Genomic DNA, 21,383 nt, shown 5'->3' with positions numbered 1-21,383 from the left:
ATTTCTGTGCTTTTTAACATTTTATCCTCTTACCAGGTTGAAGGTCAGCAGAGCTCACAAAGAAAATATTGTAATTTGTTTTGCTAGCAAACAAGCAGTTTGCCAGAGACACGATGCTTTAGTGCAGGCTTTATGTTTAACCCAATACTGATTTAGGATTCTGAAAAGGCAGCTTGAGGCCAGTTGGAAATGTGTACTCTTTGAACTCATTTTAAGCATCATCTGCAGGGTCTCTGCTGCCTACAGATTTCAGTTTACTTTTAGTATTCCTTAACTTTTGTATTCTTGTACATCGTTTCATATACATTCTTGTGTACATTATTCCTGTAGGTTTTCTGTTACAACAGGCTCTATATATCCTTTAGTTTCCATTCCAGCTGTTGTGACAAGCCTTGCGCTCTCCACATTTTTCTCACACATTACCAAATAGTGCAAATCCTTCTGCATTCTTCTTCACAAGTCCAAAAGTGCTTTTGCTCCCCTCAGGCCTGCTGTGCAATCCTTTTCCCAGTCATTCACCAGTCTTTTCACCTTCATCCAGCTTCAGCTGAGGGAAAGACAATAAACTGGGTATCACTTGACACCTGGTAAGCTGGCCCTCACTCCATCTTTTCCTCATTCTTTTTTTTTTTTTTTTTTTTAATAGTGCCTGAAATACAGACACCTTCCTCTAAGTACCATTTACCAGCCATTTCAGATATTAGTAGTCAAGCTCCTAGTTTACCCTTTATTTTCTTTCAGGGAACCTTTTGCAACCCTAAAGATTGTCCTACAGACCCATTACAGTCATGGCAGGAAAGCAGAGTGATTGTCAGGACATGGAGCAGAACACAAGGAAGAAGTCAGTGTGGGTGCTAGTAGTCACTGGGACCTCCTTCTGGAGAGGTCAAGACTGCAAGTGGCAAGCTGTCAAACTAGTGTTTCAGGGGAGGTATCTCAAGTCCTTTTTGAGGATGAGATTGGAATTTAATCCATTCTCCATTAGCTTTAATATCTGCTATCAAATCAAAAAACAAGCTCAAGAAAGGAGGAATGATTTGATGTCTAGAAAGAGCATTAATTAGGATTGATAAAGCGTAATTCTAGCACAAGCAGAATATATAGAAGTATTTTTGTAATTATCTTAGTTAACTGGGACATAATATTAATTCTTTACATCACTAACATTTCTAATCTCTCCATGGCTTCCGTACCTGAACAATATTTCCTTTCTCTCATTCTGAATCATCAGACTGCACTTTCTGTTGGGAAACACCAGCAAAATGGCAGGGATTAAAGAGAAATCCAATCCAAATGACAGGATGAGAAGGATTTCTAGAAGCTGTTTGTTAAATACATTTATTTAAATAGTGTTTTTTTAAAAACAGTGATTGATCTCAGATATGACTTGATGTTAGAAGCATAATTGCATTCATTCATAGCAAGGAAACAATTGCTTATGAGAACACTTTCCACAAAGTGGTAGTAAGATGTCTTGATCTAGTTTTAATTCAGTCCAAGCTGTTAGTAGGCTGCATTCTGCAGAAGAGTCTCTTAATCTAGTAAATTCAGATGCACTGCATTTGCATATTTTGCATGAGCAAACTTATGTATTTGAAGTCAGTGAGCTTAAACTGTGCAGCATAATTAGAGGAATGAGCCTCAGGTTGCTTTGTCAAAACATTTTTTAATTGCTGGATTTTAGGATTATTGGATTAGAAGATTAGATGGAATGCCTGGAAATCTTGATTTGGAGCATTAAGTAAGGCTTCTCATGAATGAGTATAATGGCTCTGTAAACCTGAGTTTGAATCAGCTGCTGTAATAGTTGTAGATATTTTCATGCTAGGACAATGCAATTCTATGCTTTCTTTGTTCCTCCCTACCCTCTCTTTTTTAACATAATTTTTAATTTTAAGAAACCTTTTGACCTTCCTGTCTGAGAATCGATTACTGACTTTTGAGTAGCTGTGAGTGCTACAGTCCCTCTGGGCGTGGTCTTTGAATTACTAAGCTTCCTTGCCCATATGTTTCTAAAGGAGTCTTAACACCAGACATTCTCCCTTCAGTGGATGTTTATCACTTAATTACATTACAGTCAGTAAGCACAGGTACAGTTTTTATGGCATTCTTACGTTTACAAGACACTGTCATCAGAGCATTCTCTGAATCCCAAAGATGGTAAACTACAAGTTTTCCTTTTTTTTTTTTCAATATGAAGGTGGATTCACTAGCAAGTGCAGAGTCTTCACACATGGCACACAGAAAACTGCTCTGACGTTCTAGTTTATCTCACTTTGTTGGGAGACATAGTTCTTCACTCCTAAAGTTAGTGAAATAAAGATTTCTATAGCTGCTGGTACTCTCTCTGAACAGCCCAACATTTTGCAGACCACAGCTATAGCTATGAAGGACAAGCAAGATGTATATGCTGTGTGTACATGTGTGTGAATGAGCAGAAAAGTAATGGCATATTGATGTACAGATTGTTATACAGGGATGGAAACTTTGGGTCCTGGTCCAAATCCTCTAAAGAAAAATGCAATGAAGTTGGTCATGTCAATTGAACAGAAATATCTGCTGACTTCTGCTGGGGTTCTCAACCTACAATTTCAGAGTCTAGATGTTTCAAATGGGACGTTTAATCTACTAATGTAGTGTTGCTCTTCCCTGAAATTATTTTTAAGTATTAGAAAGATGGCTTTAAATTACAGAATTTAAGAAGTTATTTAAAATAAACTGTCATAAATTTTGCAAGGCAAACAGAACAGGAATTGAATTCAGAAGCAATAAAGAGGCAACTGTGGTAGCCATATTCCCAAGCTATAGACAGAATAGTTTTTGGCACTTCAAAGTTCTGTACACCCTAATCACTTTGTATTTGGGCTGCTAAAGTGACTGCATCCAAAATAAAAGCCAAAATACTAGAAGTAACCCACTACAATGGAGATCATGGGTTGTCTGAGCAGCAGGATTAGTATGGGAAGTTGTAAATCATTATTTTGTTTTCTGCAGTAGAAGAAAAATACTCCAGTGAAAGTTCAGCATCTTTTTCATCAACTGGCATTTTTGTCACTGATTTCCACAAAGCCAGAATTTTGCCTTATGAGTCTGACAGTCTTCTCAGGATTTAACATACCTGAATTAGCAGAATTCTATGTATTGACAGTTTTCATATTTTCAAGTTGAAATTGTAGGAATAAAAGAGAAAGCAGTTTATTACTTCTGGTTTTGGTGACAGAGCTTCACCTAATCAAGTGTTTTCACTAAATTCCCCAATATTATCCCCAAATATCATAATAAGAACTGCACGTGATCTGTATGTCAGCAGCACCACCACTATCTTTATGCCAATAGATTCTTTTTTTGTGTGCCACTGGCTTTAGAAAGCCAGTTGACTTTTTTTTTTACTTACTTGCCTCTGAAAAGACATAAAAGACACCATTCCAAAGATCTTTCTATTCTTAGAGATTCACGTAAAAAAGAAGTGTAGAAAAAGCTATAGTATATATCTGAACTCTGTCATTTAGGTTATAGAAGTATCTCATTAATCAAAAATATTCCTGCCGGAAACAGATTCAGACTTCTTTGGTATTTATAAATCCTTTGCTAAATAAAATAAAAATGAATTATAAAATCAAGTTTCTTTTGAGCCTATGTCCTTGCAGCTGCACTCCACTTTCAAGATTAACACATCAGTTATTAATTTAGAACGACACCAGCAAGCAGTCCCCAGCCTTTAATTAGTATCCTTTCAACAAGCACATAATCTTTGTTGTTAATAAAATCTCCCTTAAAGTAGTTTATCTGTGGTCTCACTTGCCATTGTAAGCAATTGGCATCAAATCTTGGGTAGTTTGTAGTGCTTTCTCTAAAAAGTCTTTTAAAAGTGGATAAACAGTTACATTTCACTGAATAGAAACAGCATTTAAAGAAAGTCACCCTCAATCCAATAGCAGAGGTGGAAGTAAAATCTAGTTTCCTGAATGGCTCTATTGTGCAGTCAACTAAACTATGATGCTGTCTCCTGTCTCAGTATCTTGCAAGGAAAGGATTAAATTCTGATTCCTAGTTGTTATTTCTTCTTTCTGTCAATATCAAGATCTTAGATCTGAAAGTTGTAGTACAATATTGTAACTATAATACCAAGAACAAAGGCAATCAAGATGACTGAGAAAGGTCAATGTTGCAGTGCAATTTAATTGAGAACCCAAGAAAGACCAGAAGTCATGTCCCATCACCAGAAGTCAAGAGTAAAAATAATGTCCCGAACACCACAGGTTGCTCTAGAACTTTCAAAAGGCATCAGCTTTTACCATGACCTAAGAGCATTAACCTTAGACATGAGCTATTTTAATTTGCTTCTTTGTTCTATGCTTTTTTTCTTCTAGTTAAGTCAACACTGAAGAATTAAAGAAAAATCATGAGGCAGGTATTATCAGATAAGGAAAAATGTAAGAAAAATATATTTCAACCATCCTCAGTAGAATTTCAGCATTATTTTCTTATATGCCTGCTGCCTACATGCCTGCAAGCTAAACTGGAGGTTTTATTGCTGTGACAATTCCTATATTTCTGTGGCATTCCAGAAACCACAAATTAGAAAACAGTTTCTTACAATGTAATACCAAACAAAACACAACATGATCTTCCTTCTTTCTCATGCACGTTAACTGTAAAATGTTTCTTTGTTCAGAATGTGGCTCTGATTACATTTCTCTATCCAAAAATAAACACTGTGCAAAGAAGAAAGATGCAAGGAGAGGAGGAAAGCCTGTCAATGGGCCACCCTCAGGAAAACCTCACAAGATCTACTGTCTGTCTCTGCAAACCATGGAAGAGCTGAGGAAGTGATCCCAGCTTGGTGGTCTTATTTTTAATTAAAACAAATGAGGCTCTTTCAGCTGCTGCAGATAAATATTTGATGAAAAGAGACAAGGACAGATGTCAAAGACTGCAGTAAATAAAGAACAAGACCAGGAAAGCAAATGTTACAGCAGCATTTTATATACCAAAAAAAAAAAAAGTTTACAAATTTCTGTCAAATGTCTTCCCATCCAGGGCTTAATTTTACTATGAGTTTTTCCAAAAGCAGGAAAACTAATTGCTTGTGATCACTTTGATAAAATAGATTGAAAATACAAATGCACATAGCTAAAGAAAAACAAAAAAATCACTTTGCTGCACAGCATTTAAAAATAGCTTGGTGATTATACAGTGGTATAAGCCAAACCATGAAAGTGCAAATACTAGAGTTGAGAATGAAAATGTGAAATACTTACTTGATTGAAGATGGTTAAGAAGAAAAAGTAAAAAGTTGACTGCAGCACATAAGGATCTACAAGCAGATGCCATAGAGATGTTTAGTTTAACAGTAGGAATAAGAGAAGGAAAAGCAACATCCAGTGACATTAAGCAACAGCCAACCGAATTCAGATAAGAGATGACAAATGCATTTTAAACATTGAGGAAAAGCAACCTTGTACTGCAGTGGGCTTTCCATAATTTGATGTAGTAAAATCAATCTTGAGTTCTAACCACTCTGTTTTGGTTCCGCTGAAGTGGACTTATGCAATAACTTTAAGAGGTACTTGCAGAAGGTAAAAATGAATTATCATTAATGTCTCTGCTGGCCAGAGTACTGAACTGTGGGTCATGTGAGATACCTGCTCATTCCCATTGGAAATGTCAGGAAAAGAATAAAAAAAGATAAACTCAGGTGCAAAGCAATCTAACCAGTAGATTTTAATTTGAGGAAAAAAAGTAGGTTCCCAGTAAACAATTAGATTTATGGTGTTCTGTTCCTGACAGTGGGTGAAAATTAAAGATTCATGGATATCTGTTCTTTTATTTATATACCATAAATCTTACATTTGGAAGATCCTTCACAACTGTCTGGCATGTCATGAGGAATGTTGGGCTCCTGCATTCTTCACATGGAGCAATATCTCAAACTGAGCTACTTGATGCCTAGAAACCCAAAACAAATGACCTAACTTCTTCCACTGAAAGAAGAGTTTTGGGAAAGGGATAAGGGACAGTAAAGTCCCCCTGATTATCTAGCAGATCTTCCTCATACTTGCCTACTGTTTAGATCAGTTGATTTAAAAATCATTATATTTTTCATTTAATTTAATAGAGATAAGAAAGACAATTTGATAGAAACAACTACATAAATGTTAAACCTGTGTGCAGTCACAGGTTGTTATTTAACATGAAGAGATTTTATTATAAATCCAAAATCTTTTGGAAGTGCAGAGATTCGTTAGTTACATAACACTCTGGTTGCCAGAGTTTCCAAATTTGTTTTCCTTATCAAAACAAGTTAAAAAATACAGGATAACATAGCAAACATAGCAAAGTATAATCAGAGGAATGAAAACTTCAGATAATCTAACCTGTTTAAAAGAAATCTTATTACAACAGTGTACAGATTTTCTCTCCTTCATCTGAATATGTGACACATACTTGTATCATAGAATCACAGAATAGCTTGGGTTGGAAGAGACTTCAAGGATCATCAAGCTCCAACTGCATACAGAGCCACCAACCTCCATATCTAATACTAGACTACTGATATCTTGTAATTAAAGCAACATAAAGAAAGGCCTCCAAATACAGATGGGCAAGGCCAGGCCAGGCAGAAGGAAGAAAAGTAAATATAACTTCTCACTTCTGTTTAAAGCCATAGGATGAACCTGTGATTGCATCTAATCCTACACCCTTTCACATCCTGAACCCTAACCATAAATGTATGCTCTTCTTGGATGCATAATTTGAGGAGTTCATTATCTATATTTTATTATCATCTAGCTTTTGTGTTTGAAGCACCTTAGAGTTTTTAAAGAAAAAAAAAATCAGAATTTAGTACACTTGAAAAGACACCATCATATACTGCTACTACACCTAATTCATATATTCCCTGCAGTCTGGGAGGCTGTCTCTCCCCTCCCACTTCCTGTGCTAAATTAGCAGCTATATTTTGATGCCACTCTAACATTCACATTTTTCCTGAGTCTATCCCTGCATGCATTCATCCATGCATTCCCTACTCCCACATTAACTTTTTACAGTCTGATGATGCCTGCTTAGTTCCTGGATGCAGCAGGAAGTAAAATATCTGAAACTACATAAATGAAAAGCAGGAAGACTGGCCTGCAGTAATACCAAGAGCCAAGTACAAGAGGGCTAAATGTTCCCCTTCGTACTAGGATTGGCAGAGGAAGATAAACCACAATCTAAATTAGTAGCTGACTCCTAGTCAATAGCTGAATGGTTAACATGGCACTCAGTTACAGATGACCACTAGTGGCTGGTACTGGAATCATCATCGACTATGTATTTCATAACTGAATTCACACCAGAGTTCAGTACTGCCTTATATCTTATGTAGCAGGAGCTAAAGATGTTTAGAAGGGCATAAGAGAGTTTTACATCTAATCCACGTCTTTTGCAAAGGGCAAATGCCTAATCCCACATCTCTTACCTACAAAGGAGTTAACGGGTAAGGAGTAAAGGAATTATTCAATAAGGAAAGGAGCAATATGATGGAAAGAAAAAGAAATCACCTAGGATCAAACATAAAGAATTCAATAGCAACCTCTCGGCATGAATTTACCTATGATCCAATGCAACCAACCTGACAAGCTCCCAGAGATAACAGTTTGTCAATTTCCCATTTCAAAGGCAGTGCGATAATCGAAAGCTTTCAGATATATCACATGGAAATCAAACTTTCAGCAAAAAACAAACTTTCTGATAAAGGCCTGAGCTTAATTCCATTGAATTCAATGACAAATCCCAGCAGCTTTCAATAGAAGCTGAGTGAAGCTCAAGGTGAAAAGCAGCTCTGAGAACAGTTACAATCAACTAAATCCCCAGCTAGGTCAGAAAAATTGTGAGAATATACTTCATGTAAGTGGAGCTTGGGTTGGGAATTCAGGACTGACTTGCAAGGATCTCTGACACTGAGCTCTTTAAGAGACACTTAGAGAAACCTACAATGTTCAGCAAGGTCAGCATGTCCCCAGTTTTCATTGTATTACCACATGCTGCTAAGAACTTTCATAGCACCTGACAGTTACCCTCTTTATTTCATCTAAAGCAATCTACAGGCTGTCAACACAAGCTGCAGCCAAATTGTTGTACTGGAGTGTAAACACAGAGTTGGTTGATGAAGCAATAAATAACATGAACAGGGAGAAAGGGCAAGAACTTTTTCAAGAGCAAGGAACACAAAGAAATGTACAATGTCAAATTTAAGGACTATTCAGCCCAAGACATGAGAGAGGCGTGGAATTGATGTGTATGCTGCCCTTGTATGTCTCCAAAGCTGAACATGATTCTGCAGCTAGAATATGACTCAGCTTCAGATTAACAAAGAATGACAGGTTCCACATACTGCAATTGCACACAAACACTCAAAATACTCTTAGGGCATTTCTGCACTACTGGAGCAGTGTCTAAAGGATACTGTCATTTACACGGGAAGAAATAGAGAAACTTTTCTAAAGAAATTCCTTTCTATTTTTCAGAGTGCTAAGGAAATGGATGGGAGATGTGCTTGGTCTTTGTAATTGTCACTGATGTCTTTTATAGAGCTTCTACTTCTGCAAAGTCTTTTGAACTAGGTGAAATACAAGCAAGAGGAAAGAACAACTTATCTACAATTTCTTTAAAATAAACAAACAAACAAACAAAAAACCTGGAAGGAAGTATAATAATCATTCCCTTCTCTCTTTTACAGATGAAGTTAAGGCTGTCAGAAATTAAAGAACTTACTGAGGTTATAGAGCACTGTCAGAATTTGAACTCAGAGATTCTGAGCCCAACTTCAGTGCCTCAGCTACACATTAATTTTCTTCTTTGTATTCCCTCACAGTCTTAGGCCATGTGGCCACTATTGGTAAAAATGAAAAACAGGTGCAGATCCTTGAACAGATGGGAGACCAGCCCTGGCTGATCTCTGGAGGATAATACAGGGCTGCTTTCCGGCAAAGAGGATTCCAAAGAACTGCAGAGGCAACACCCCTGCCCTAAAAGTGAAGCTGTTCTGCTGCACAATAAACATTATCTCTACCAGCCCAGTAAGTGGGAGTATTGAGGCATGCACAGTCTGTAGTCTGTCAGCAAAGAACAGTGCCTTACTGACCTCTTAGAACTGTAGTACTGATATTTTGTTTTTCAGGCATGCCTGTAAAGACTGTAGAAGACTTAATTGCAATTCCATTCTTTGCAGTAACTGCAGCCAACATTTTGCAGTTGCTGAAACATGAAGTTTCTTCCCTAGAGTAGGCAACTTTGGAATGTCTGACCCTCCAAAAATGCCATTAGTCATATGTAAAAGCTGGAAAAATAACTAGTGGTATGAAACAAATAATCCAGGTAAGAATAATGGTGTATTTATTCTAGATCCGTAAGTACTGAGCCCCTTTTGGGTTCCCTGTTCATGAGGAACTGAGAGCTTAGTCTGCAGTGTATTGCTAAAGAAAGAACCTGAACTGCTGTCTCAGCAGGAGGGTGATAGAAAATGACTAACAAGGCAATTGCATAGTTCTAAACACAGGATGGATAGTGAAGATGCAAAGTAATTCCCTGCTTTGTGTGACCTACAGTTGTGATCTCTGTATGTTAAAAGATACGTTTTCCCTCTATGTGTCACCTGCAGGTATACATCTGCCAAAAGGATTAGAGAAATCACAGCAATTCTCAATTTTCTCAGATCCCCACAGCACGTATCAAACCCAAGAGGAGAGCTCTTGCAAGAAGACAGGATATGCTGTGCATTAGATGCTTCTGGTTCCAGCCTTTATTATAGGTTTCTCACTCTTTTAGTGCTGTGTCTGACAGAGGTTAGTTAATCTCACTAAAGCTGCTTATACAGCAAAAAGGCATGTCCAAGGAACTCAAATAGGAACTGACCATTTCTTACATCTCTGTACAAATTGGGAGTACCTGATCTGCAACTTCAGATCAAAAAAATACTGTTAACATACATCTTTTTTGCTCATGCTAGACTGTAAATCAGAATAGCTGGGAAAGTCTTTCCTACCCCACTTTCAATTAGGTTTTGAAGGAAACCATTTTTCACAGATGACACTAATAGAATTTAACAGTAAAGACCACCCAGGACACTGGGAATCTCAAACTCTTTGGCCTCAGGTTCTCTGATTAGTTCTTCTCAGCTTCACGTGTGCTTTTTGAGGGACAAAAAGAACGCTTCCTTCATTCTGAGCTTGGATTTCTCTTTCAGCTGAACATTTGTGAAAGCAGCCGTTCCCATTTGGAAACTTCCAAATCCCCTTTTGGAGCTGAGTACGTACAGTACTGAGTTAGTCATGACACCACCTTATAGAGAGCAGACAATGAATTTTGGATTCTGTAAGTACCTTTCCTCCCTGTACAGAAGTGCCCTTCCCCCACTCTTTTGGAAACATCTGTCTGTTCTGGAAACAGAGGATATGATTTATTTTTATCGCCATTCCTGTCAAACGGGCCAACAGCCCCAGTTTTCTGCTTTCAGATGTAGCACGAGGCAGGGGAACCAGAGTGAAGCACCATTTATGTCAGTGCCTCCTCCCTCCTCAGTTCTCTTATCTTATTTTCATGGCTACCTACTGTGCTATCTTATCACTCAACAGCCTTGCAAAACTCTGCAACTTGACCCCTCCACAGAGAGAGGTGACCTGCTTAGACCTCCCTGCTCTCTACTGCTGCTCCCTTTCTTGCAGAGCAAGTTGCCCCCTCCTTTGTTATTTTACAACTCCTTTCTCAGTGCCTGTCTTACCTCCTCATTCCTCCTTTTTTTCTAGCTCATAATGTTCCTTCACTGAGCATGCACTCAGCTGTGTGGCCTCCTTGGGGTATGCTTAATTTCTCACTGTCCAGCCAGCCCTTTGATGTCAGATGTAGAGGGATACATCTTCTTTTCCATCTCTTCACATGTCCCTATTAATTACTCTCTTCAGAGAGGCTGTTTACTGACTATCACTGTGTTTACAATTGAATGCAGTTAAACATTTGTTCTTCACAGTTTCCTCTCTTTTACACCACCCACCCAGTTTCTTCATTTCTTCCCAATGGTTGCAAAATGGATGTCTCCAAATCACTTTATAAAGTCACAGATGCAATGTACTTACTTTCCCACACCCACCCTGCTTTCAAGCACTACTTTTGCTTTACTCACAGAGAAGTAGGTTTTTATATTGGAATTTCTACCTCCAATTGTCTAATAAAAAAGCAGCAGTGAGGCTTAATAATTTGACCTTCCGGTTGCACATAACCTTACCTTGTGAACTGAGAATGCACAGACAGATCTGTAAGCTTCAGATTTCTGGCCTATGAAGAAATAATATGAACTAAGTACAATATAGAGAAGTATGCCCACTGAAATGAGAAGGGCATAAACTGTGTATATGTCCTCCTGGGATTAAGGGCCCTTGGGCAGAGGGGATTTTAATGGGATGGGGTGCTGAAGAATTACTGTAGCAAACGTACAGAAGGGAAGAATAACATGGCTGTAGTGCAGCAACTCAGATCTGAGATGAAAATTCCTTCAGATGTCCTTCTCGTTGTTCCATATGGGGCTTAAGCATTAAAAAAAAAAAAAAAAAAAAAAAAAAAAAAAAAAAAGTGAAATAAATTTAAAACAAATGTGGGCTACATTATCTTATTCTTTTTCCCAGATTATTGCCAATCCTTTGCCATTTGTATTTGGGAAAAGGAAGGAAGCAGATACCTCAAAGAATACAGGAATTGATTTATGGCAGGGTGTATGAAGCTCACCATGTGTGAGCACGAGTAGGAAAGAGAGAGAGGACAGCTGACAGTAAGAGGGGCATACAGCTGCACAGTCCAACAGTGAAACAACCAGAATAACTCCAGATGACTTAATTTGTGTCTTGGCATAGCATCTGTACCTGTACCTTTAGAGATGGGTACACGAGTTGCCTCTTGCTTTCCAGATGCAGCTTCTGCTTTTAGCACCTATTACAACACAGAATTTACACATGGGAACTGATCAGAATTTGGGCTGAAATCTTTTAAGTTTTGCAAGTAGCAGAGGCAGGTGCTTGGAACCTGAAAGTTTGAAGCTTTCTTGTAAGCAGTGTAGTTTGGAGGCTGCATCTCAGGCAATGGAAACCGGAGGGAGGCAGGGCAGGACAGACTGAATGAGAGTGGTGGTTCAGGAAGACCTATGGAAGTATGTAGTGAAAGCTCTGTTTGCACAGCCTTACAGTTAAAAGTCAGCTGTTACAGAAATAGCAGTATTAAAGCAGTTGCAGTTGTGGTTTTCATCAGTTGTCCTGGACATGTAAAATAGCCAAGCCAGAACAGACAGTAAAGTGTAACAGATCCACCCTTATTTGTTTCACTGTTTTGCTGATACCCCCTGATGCTCCCACAAATACAGTATCTGTATTTACATCCAAAATAGTGAGAGCTTTATTGACATACTTGTTATACTTCCGTATACGGAACAACAAATCAATGGACATTTACTTTAGCATTACCCTTTTAAAGCTAGAAACAGCCAACAGACTTTAAATGAAAACTGTGGGCACCTGTCTTAATTAATTAGGTAGCGTTAAGGATTAACGTGCTCTCTTATATTCACTGCTAGATACATTAGCATTTATGTTTCTATCATGCAGAAGATCAGTTAAAATGTGAGCTCTCTTCTGCTAGGTGCTGTCCTAACACACCTTTTACTCATACCCACAAGACTTGCTTCCTTTCCTTGTCACCTTTAGAAGACAGTACTGTGATACACTTTTCAGCTTTTGCAGGTGTCCACTGACTGTTCCAATGACATTTCAAAATATGCTCCAAATTTTTTGAGATGAGGACTTTTTGTTCTTGCACGCTAAGATTTTAGTCTGAGCGAATGGGGCCCACACAGTAAATATCAAGCCAACAAATGTCCTCAGGGAGTAATCTGATCTTGGAAGCAGGTTTTTTCAATATTCAGAGAATGTCATTCGGGAGTACTTTGCCACACCTTATGCAACAAACAAAATTAAGCCAATAGTAAGGGGACAAAATGTCTTTTTTTTTTTTTTTTTTTGTGAAATTCATTTAAAATCTTTTTCAAATACAGAAAGAAGAAACCAAAGCTGGTAGTCAGGAAAGTAAAAGCATTTGAACAGCATCGAGCGGCACAGGACTAGTCTCACCAATGTTCATCTTTGAGATGCAGTCGATTGGAAGTCAGGATCGAAACAAACAATCAGTTATTGAACGTTTTGGTTACTTGGTGCCTAAGAAACATACAAAATATGACCAGTGGTTGCTTCTGATAAGCTGGTGCTTCCAGTAGTTTATCTGCTCATCTGTGGGTGCTGGGGAATAAAAGGCTGAGAAATGCTCTTTCACTGACATCTCAGTCCACAGATGAATTTATAATTTTGGTGTGGATAACTGATTTTTATGTTTACTACAGAGTCATTAATATTGATCAAATTTCTTTGGTCATATTTGAGTATTAAAGACTAAGCTACTTTTCTACCACCAATATTTCCTCTTCCTCTTTGCAAGCTGGATAGAGAAGATGTGCACTAATGCACAATTATGTCTCAACTTCTACAAGCATAACAAACCACTGAACTTAATGGATGTACACAAGTAATCTAGACCAGTGTGCTCTGGCATTCCCCAAGTCTTCCTTAGCCATTAAAATATAGGAAGGGCAGACAGAAAGGGCCTCAGCATGCTATTGCATGAGTTGTACCAAAAATCCACCTTATCAGATTAGCAAGAAACTGATGAATTTGTTTTCCACACAGGTTTACTATCATGTCCATTTCCTTTTTTTTTTTTTTAAGAGCTGGATTGTTGAGCTTTCCTAAACAAGTTGATCTTAATATCTCAGAGCGTTGAGTGGAAGATGAAAGGAGTAGAATTTGTTCCATCTGTGACCTGCGTAGGTATGTCTTGTGCTTTTCCAGCTCTGCGTCTAATGTCGGTGAATGTAGAATTTTGAGCTATACTGCAAATTATTCTCTCATCTGTTCAATCACTTCTAGCAGCAGCTATCATTCCTGCGGACGTAGCCTACGTTATGTTCCTTTTGTCTCCATGCATTTAGGAGGCACTGTTAAAAACAGAGTGGATCTCTCTACAAAATGAAATGGCTTTGATGTTCTCATCTCTCCGGTTTACCTGAAATAACCAGAATGCCAAAATACTCAGCACTGCCACTGACTTTCTCACAGATCTGCCCTCCAGGATCAGTTCTGAGCAACATTTTCAGATTTCTATCAGATTTTATATTTGATATCACTTTTTTCTGATTTTTTTTTAATCAGTTCTTATTTAACAGATGCCGTCAAGCGCTTTAGAAAGTTTGAAAAGTTGAGATTAGGAGCATTGACAGAGATTCTCTTTACAACACAGATGACTGCAGTTATGGAGAGACTTAGGCCTGGTCTGTGCAGTTTATGTCCAATACAAACATTCCCAGGTGGCTGCAATCAAACATCTAACCAGCCGATGTCATTCTGACCATGCACATGGAGTTGCTTGGGATATCACTCCAACGGTATATCATGTTTGCACAAGGGGATAAACTCGTATGATCTTGCTATGGCATCCATGCTGATGGGGGATTAACCATTCAGAAAAACAAATGTTGTAATGGTACAGAATGCTCTCTGCAAATGGCACCTGACTGCTCTTCCACAGCGAAGAGAAAAAAGGATTGGTGCAGCCTCCTAACTGCACAACTTTCCCCCTTTCTGCCACATCCCATTCTCTGCAGGCTGCAGTATCTCTTCACCAGCACTGTCCCACCACACAGGACAGGTGGGCAGCAGAAGGCAGGGCTCCTCTCTGCAGGGTGGGCAGGTGGGCAGCAGAAGGCTCCTCTCTGCAGGGCAGCCCTCTGCAAAGGCAAACTTTGCTTTCCAGGATTTGAATTGTCTTTCAGAGACTGCTGCCACTTGTTTTGCCACAATTAATGGGGGAAATTTTAACTCTTCCATAAAACACCCAGAATTGCTTTTTTAAATAGAATCTACCCAATGCTAGAGAAAGAAAGATGGCCTCCATTTTAAGATTGTCTCAACGCTTTCAGTTCATACAAAAATTTTCACACAGTATTTCAGGTGCTCAGTTTTCTAGCAGCAGAATGTTATCTGCTAAGGGTGTCCTATGTGCCTTTCCACAAAAAACAACAAAATAGGAAAAAAGCAAGTAGTAAAACAGAAAAAACGGAAATGTAGAACAAAACAAAAATGAAAGACTGGTGATCAGAAAGTGATGTGAACAGGACAGCAAAAGCATGGAAAAGACAAAGGGGAAAATGCCGTTTTCCTCTCTGAAGTACATTAAAACTTACGGGACTCATTCAAAAAGAGAACAAGAGTGATTGCGCGCTCAAAGGCTGGATTTAAAATTAGTAATGGAGTAACTTAGAATTTAGAACTCTAGATTCAGCTGGGAAGGCACCAAGGCACCACAGCTCCTAACAGAGGTTAACAACTAAAACACGTACTTACATGGCTGAGTCTCACGTGGTCAGACCATGTTAGAAAGTTCTCTGTAGAAGCACTGCCACATCAGAAAACTCACCAGTAAAACCACACTGACAAGCATAAACTAGAACTTAATCACTGCACAGGAACAGGCAGAACTAGGAGTTGGAAACAAGGCCGCACACAGCAGCCACACTGCGCGGCAAACGCCACCTCACTGACATACATGGCATCTGTTTGCCTTTTTCGCTGTGTGCTTTTGCAGGGATATTTTCCTTAGAGTAGAGTTAAAGAAAACAGATTTGAAGTCTGCTTGTTTTGTGGGGCTTTTGGCTTAAGCAGTTATGAATTAGACGTGAAGACTTCACTGCTGCCTTAGTATGATTTGAAAACTGTGTACTTCCATTTTCTTTCATTCACACTTGCAAGAAGAAAAACTGTCCACGTTTTCAATTCAAGCTTAAGCCATGGACGTTGTTTTTCCACAAAACACGCACAGGTGCACCAGTTAATTCACAGTAACTCAGCACCATGAACTGCAGTACACAGGAGCGTAGATGTTACAAGCGTGTCTTAGGGACAGCAAAGGAAAGGCTCAAGACGCAGCAGCAGGGCGGTGCTTATGGGGAGCGGCCTCTGCTCGACTGCTGCTGGCCTCTGCAATTCCTTCCGCATCCAGCAGGAGGGCAGACGAGGCGCTCCTCCTCAGCAGGGATTTCTGCACCGGCCCCTTGAGCCTGCTTTGAGAATGTATGCTACGTTCTGCTTGCAGAAAGGCAGAAGCTGTTTTGCCAGTGCTTTTCAAGCAACACAGTACCTACAAGAGAGAAATTTAAAAAACTCACTGATTTACCATGTTAAAAAAAGATGGCACATTTATTGCTACATAAATGTTATATACATAGTGTTTTCTGTTACATTGACAGAAAGTTTTTGAACTTCTCGCTGCTGGTTGGAAAGGTTTATCAGCAATACCTTGAAATTTGACACAGGGTACAAATCTGCAATAAACCAACAATGGAAACTGGAGAACAAGATGAGAAGCAATTCATCTCGGACAATTAGCTCTTACAATACTCCATAGGTACTACACGGTATGCTAGAACCCTACTATGGTCTTACAATGCTATTGTAAATTTCTGATATTAATGAACAGGTTATGGTAAATAACCCTACATTTTTACTACCTAATATAGTAAAATAAAGTAAGAAACTTTTTACTGAAAACTTTTTCGATTTCAAAAATCTAGAAAGAGTAATATTTAGAATTCAAGAAATTTTCTTACAAGATTATTGTATAAAAGACTAGCTACAGTGAAAAATAAGCCAAATGTTTTTTTCTTTCTATTTTATGAAGGAAAGCTTCTGGGCATACTGCAAAGTCTAATATAGCCAAAAAGACAACAAGCTTAGAAGGAAAAAGGCCAGGCAGTGGTACGTGATCACTTTCACACGTCATAAGCAACAAATTTGTTTAGCCAATAAACACTGAAATGAAGAACAAGGCCACAGATATAATCAGGTGTTATCTGATGGTATATGCAAATTAAAGTAACAGAAATGAATCCACTATTTTCACAAACTGTTCTGTTAGGAACCATTGAAAACGTGAGCTTAAATTCATTAGTTTATTTTAACAATCCAGCTTTTGTTCTTTCAAATTAAACGACTCCAGAAAAAGTACTGCTTTGTTCCTGTTTTGTACGGTGAACCAATTACCAGTAATGAAAGATGCACTATATAAACAATAGCTCAGACAACCTTGGCTTAGGAAGTTTCCTCCCATGGTCATTGCAGTGGAAGACAGTTTCCATGGAAGTTCAAAGGGATTTTAACCATTTCAACACATTTGTGACAAAGGAATACTTATGGACACTGTTCTGGTGGAGAAACATTTAATGGTTTAATGTTAATATGGCTTGGGAGGGGTCATTTGTTTGCATTTGATTCACACTGATTTTTCTCCACTGACAAGCCATACAAAAATGACAAGATAACTGATGTACACAGTAAGGAAAAACTGGTGACCATTGCTCTTATATTCCACTAGGTAAATAAGCCCACCTTACTGGTGGCTATGTCATCACACTACCTGCCACGGTGAATTGAGGATTTTACCATTCACCAAAAATACAGCCTGAAAAAAATCTCCTTTGTATTTTAATGCATTTTGTGCTTACGTACAGCTAACACTTTACATGTACTATATGTAGTACTTACTGCTCGGAAAACAAAGCAACTCTAACAAAGTAGATTCTCCCCACCCAATTTACACTTCACGTTACAAGCTTTACTATGAAGCCTAGAAGCCTAAAAAGGTTTTGTTTATAATTAGAAAAAAAAACATTTGAGGAAAGTCTGAGGGAAAATAAAAATCAATTTTTAAGTCTACGAAATGTTATGGTCACAGCACTGCTCCTGTGGAGCCTGCTCAGGAGGCCCCTCACCGGCCTGAAACACGGAGCTCAGTATGGAAGGGTAACTATGACCATAACTGTTCAGATTACCAGAGACCAAAAATAACATAAAAAAAGCTATACCAAGGAATACTTTCCTATTGCGTGGAAAACACTAGTCATATGGCAAAAGGAGAGGAAAGGACAACAAAAGACTTTTCCCTTCCTTTTTTAAGACACTAATAGGTATGCTGGGAATGCTACGGGTCGACGGTTGTCACTGCTTTGTTCTCTGAATGTGAACAGCTTTAATAAATGCTGGCATCCAGCTGAAATTGTATCAGCTTTTAACATGTTAACTTTTCCCTTTATATGTAGACCTTTACAGTTCCATAACAATAAATAAAATTTGTAGTTACAATGCATTTGTCAATTCAGTTTAGGCACAAGGCAACTTCCACAATGAGTGGAGAGATCACAACAGTCTCTGATTGTGCAGAAGCGACACACTGCTTGCAACAGAATGATATGTTCAGAGTATTTCACGGGCTGAAATTCTATCTGAAGATCCTCTATCTTCAATCCTGATGCAGGTGTTGACCAGTAGCTTTGATCATAAGATTGCATTTGGGTTTCTTGCTTCAAGTGTTTTCTCCTGTCAGGTTTGTGTCTTCATATAATGTTAGTTGTCTGTGTCCTTGTGAAGAAAGGTCACCTTCTGTGTATCCTACCAATAATTCTGGAATTTTAGCAAGAAATTTGGGAGGAGAAAAAGATATTAGGAAAAGAAACAGTAAGAAGCATAATATCAACATTACTGAACCGATCTGAACTGGAATTTATGGCATTTTCAGTCAGATATGAAGTGCGGAAGAGTATCATACTGAGGGGTCCTGAAATCTTTTTTCCTGGAGCACATCCAGCACAGGCAGAAACTGCATAAAAACTAACAACATCCAACCTCCTAACAGGGAGGCAGGGCAGCTGCATCTCCATCCTGCTCAAACACCAGCATCTGTCTGCTATGAGCCAAATTTACATCAACAACTGAGTAGTTACTGAAATCTTCACCTGCTAGAAACAAGTATAGAAACAGGGCGTTATTTTCTCTTTTCTATTGCAAAGGCAGTTAAAAACAACCTTCACCATAGTTCTTCAGTTCAACAATTTATTTTGGTTTTAAAAATGTATGCAACTGCTGTAAAAAGTAACCAGGATGCCAAGACTAGCAAGAATTAAACATGTCCACAAATAAAAGCTTGACAATGGTCTGCCCTCTCGGGGTTAGTGGCATGGAACGGTTTAGTCTCAGGAAAATGACGTGTTTAGATTCTGGGTACAGAAGAAGCATTATCTGTGAAGCTGAGACCTAAGAAACTGCAATTCGATTTGACTTTGATCTGTGTATTCCTGTTTCTAAAATAAGCAAGAGACAGTGTCTAATTTGATCACTGCTGCTACAGACAGGCACCACCAAACACCTTTACTGTCTGTACTGCTCTACATGAACTATCTTGTACTGCGCTGCTTGGAGCATTTGGAAACACTGGTTTGTCTTGCAAAGCTGCACGCACTGCTTTTTGAATCTTACCTATCTTCACTAACACAGACTGTGAATTAAGAGCTAGCAATCTCTGCTGGGCAGAAGATACAAGTTAAAACGAACAGCCTTAGGGCAGACAGCAAACCTCTGTGAGATGAGAAGCATCTCTAGCTGCTTTTACCAGCATTGGGAAGCAATACGTGGATTTTTAAATGAACAAGTGATATTTAGACCACTTAAGTATATATAATCAATCTCTATTATTCTTGGCTTATCTAGCAAGCTGCTAACTACTCCTCTGATGTCACGCCAAGAAGGCCACCTGAGCCAAGAGCTTTATCCACAAACAAAAACACATGCAAAAGAAGAAAATTTCACTCTAATCTCATTATTATTATGGAACTACACAAACCTGCATAATTTGCTTGTGCTCAGAAATACGAAAGTACTTGGCAACATCAAGAACTTTATACTAGAGGCAGCACCACAGCTTAGAATAAGCGGATCATCTTCCAAATGTTAGCCAACAGAATGCAACAATCAGATCCAACGTCACCCCAGGCACCCCGCTCCAGACAAGAGACCTACCTGGCTGGTGTTCACATATGACCCATAGGGTTGGTAGTTTCACTCAGGCCAGGGTGGCTTCCTGGGTGTGGTGTTGGCGGCTCTGCCGATACGGCAGAAACTTTTTCTTCTTCCCTTCTCTTAAGGCAGGCTGCTTTAGGGTTTAGGTTTCGTTCTGCAATAGAAAATTAACATCCCATAGGCTGACACCAAAGGGAGTATCGACGCTGCAATAAAAATAGCTATGCAGCATCCCTGAGTTCTTAAAGGCGTATGTTAAAGCACAGGTGCCTAAAGCTGCAGACAGGCTCTGCTGAAAATCCAGCCCTGCAGCTCCTAAATTGGTGTTTAAAAAAAGAGCTTACTTCCTGCCTACATACACCTTCAAAAACACTGCCAAAGAAGTGCCTCTCTGTCACAGAAAGTTGCTACAAACACAAACCGAGAAAAACTTCCCGTAATTTGTAACAAATTGAAGAATTTTGAGTTTCGTTGATAGCTGAAGTCACACCAACCCTTCCGACATCACACAGCTTTTAGTAACATTTCTGCTTCTTTCTTTACCTTCAGTATTAGCTTGCTCTGAGAGCAGGAGGTAGAATTCCTAAAGTCAGCAATTCTCTTTATACACCAAGTCTGTGAAATCATCCAGCACCCATCATCATATTCTTCAGATTTAGCCACAGAGAGCAAAAGGAATTTGTTACCCTATTTCCTGTCCCATTGTAAAGCCAGTACTTTGTAACTGCCAGCTGTGGGCTGTTGAAGCACTTGCAGCAGCATGCTTCTACTTCTCCACTCAGCTTCATAGATGGAGATGTGGATCTAGTTTTCAAATAATTGACAGGTTCTAAAACTCAACCATTTCTGTTCCTCAAAATGGCTTCTCATGAATTAGACTGTAAGAGACAAATCTTAGTGGCCAGAAAGACAAAAGGTACGTAATATATTCTGTCAGCTGAAAGAAGTGTTTTTCTTCCCAGTACATACTGAATTTAATCGACATGCTGGGGCATTTTTCTAGCTATCAGCAACCCTATTTTGCACCTTAAGATTGCAGGTACAATTTTAACTGTGAAGAGACTGCCGAAACTGACCAGGCAACAGCAGCTCATTCAAAACCTCTAGCCCTCCTCTGCACAAAGTCCCTCTGTTAGCCACAGTTTGCTGACCCACGTCCATTTTACAGGGTGCTTCCCTAGCTAATGTGACAGGCAGTTCTGCACAGACTTGCTAATTCTGTTTTCATCCAAACCATTATCAACAGCCTCCCGCTGGAACTCCTAAGGAACATCACTCCCACAGAGTCTGCCCAGAAACAAATGCTAACTTCTCTTAACTAGAGAACTAGAACCAGAGAACCTTTTCTGTAGGTTTCATGTAGGTTCAAATGTAGCTGGCCTTGAAGTTTTACGAAAGATTTAA

General features: G+C 38.9%; 1 protein-coding gene and 1 long non-coding RNA gene across 5 annotated transcripts in view; one reads left to right on the top strand and one right to left on the bottom strand.

The window, feature by feature from the left end:
- Positions 1-17,894, top strand: part of LOC125698006 (uncharacterized) — a 36,089-nt gene extending 18,195 nt beyond the window's left edge. Inside the window, exon 3 of the long non-coding RNA XR_007379038.1 lies at positions 13,803-17,894. This is a non-coding gene — a long non-coding RNA (uncharacterized LOC125698006). The remainder of the gene's footprint in view (positions 1-13,802) is intronic.
- TCF12 (transcription factor 12) overlaps positions 16,310-21,383 on the bottom strand; it is a 151,891-nt gene continuing 146,817 nt past the window's right edge. For all 4 annotated transcript variants that reach the window (XM_048955773.1, XM_048955774.1, XM_048955772.1 and 1 more), the window contains 2 exons: positions 19,980-20,133; positions 16,310-18,587 (listed from right to left, as the gene is read on the bottom strand). In XM_048955773.1, coding sequence (XP_048811730.1) covers positions 19,991-20,133 — 143 coding nt within the window. In that variant the 3' untranslated portion in view covers positions 16,310-18,587; positions 19,980-19,990. The remainder of the gene's footprint in view (positions 18,588-19,979; positions 20,134-21,383) is intronic.

This window comes from Lagopus muta, chromosome 10 (assembly GCF_023343835.1).
Source record: "Lagopus muta isolate bLagMut1 chromosome 10, bLagMut1 primary, whole genome shotgun sequence".
Taxonomy (NCBI): Eukaryota; Metazoa; Chordata; class Aves; order Galliformes; family Phasianidae; genus Lagopus; species Lagopus muta.
Note: the sequence above shows the minus strand (reverse complement) of the source record. Positions and strands in the feature narration are given on the sequence as shown.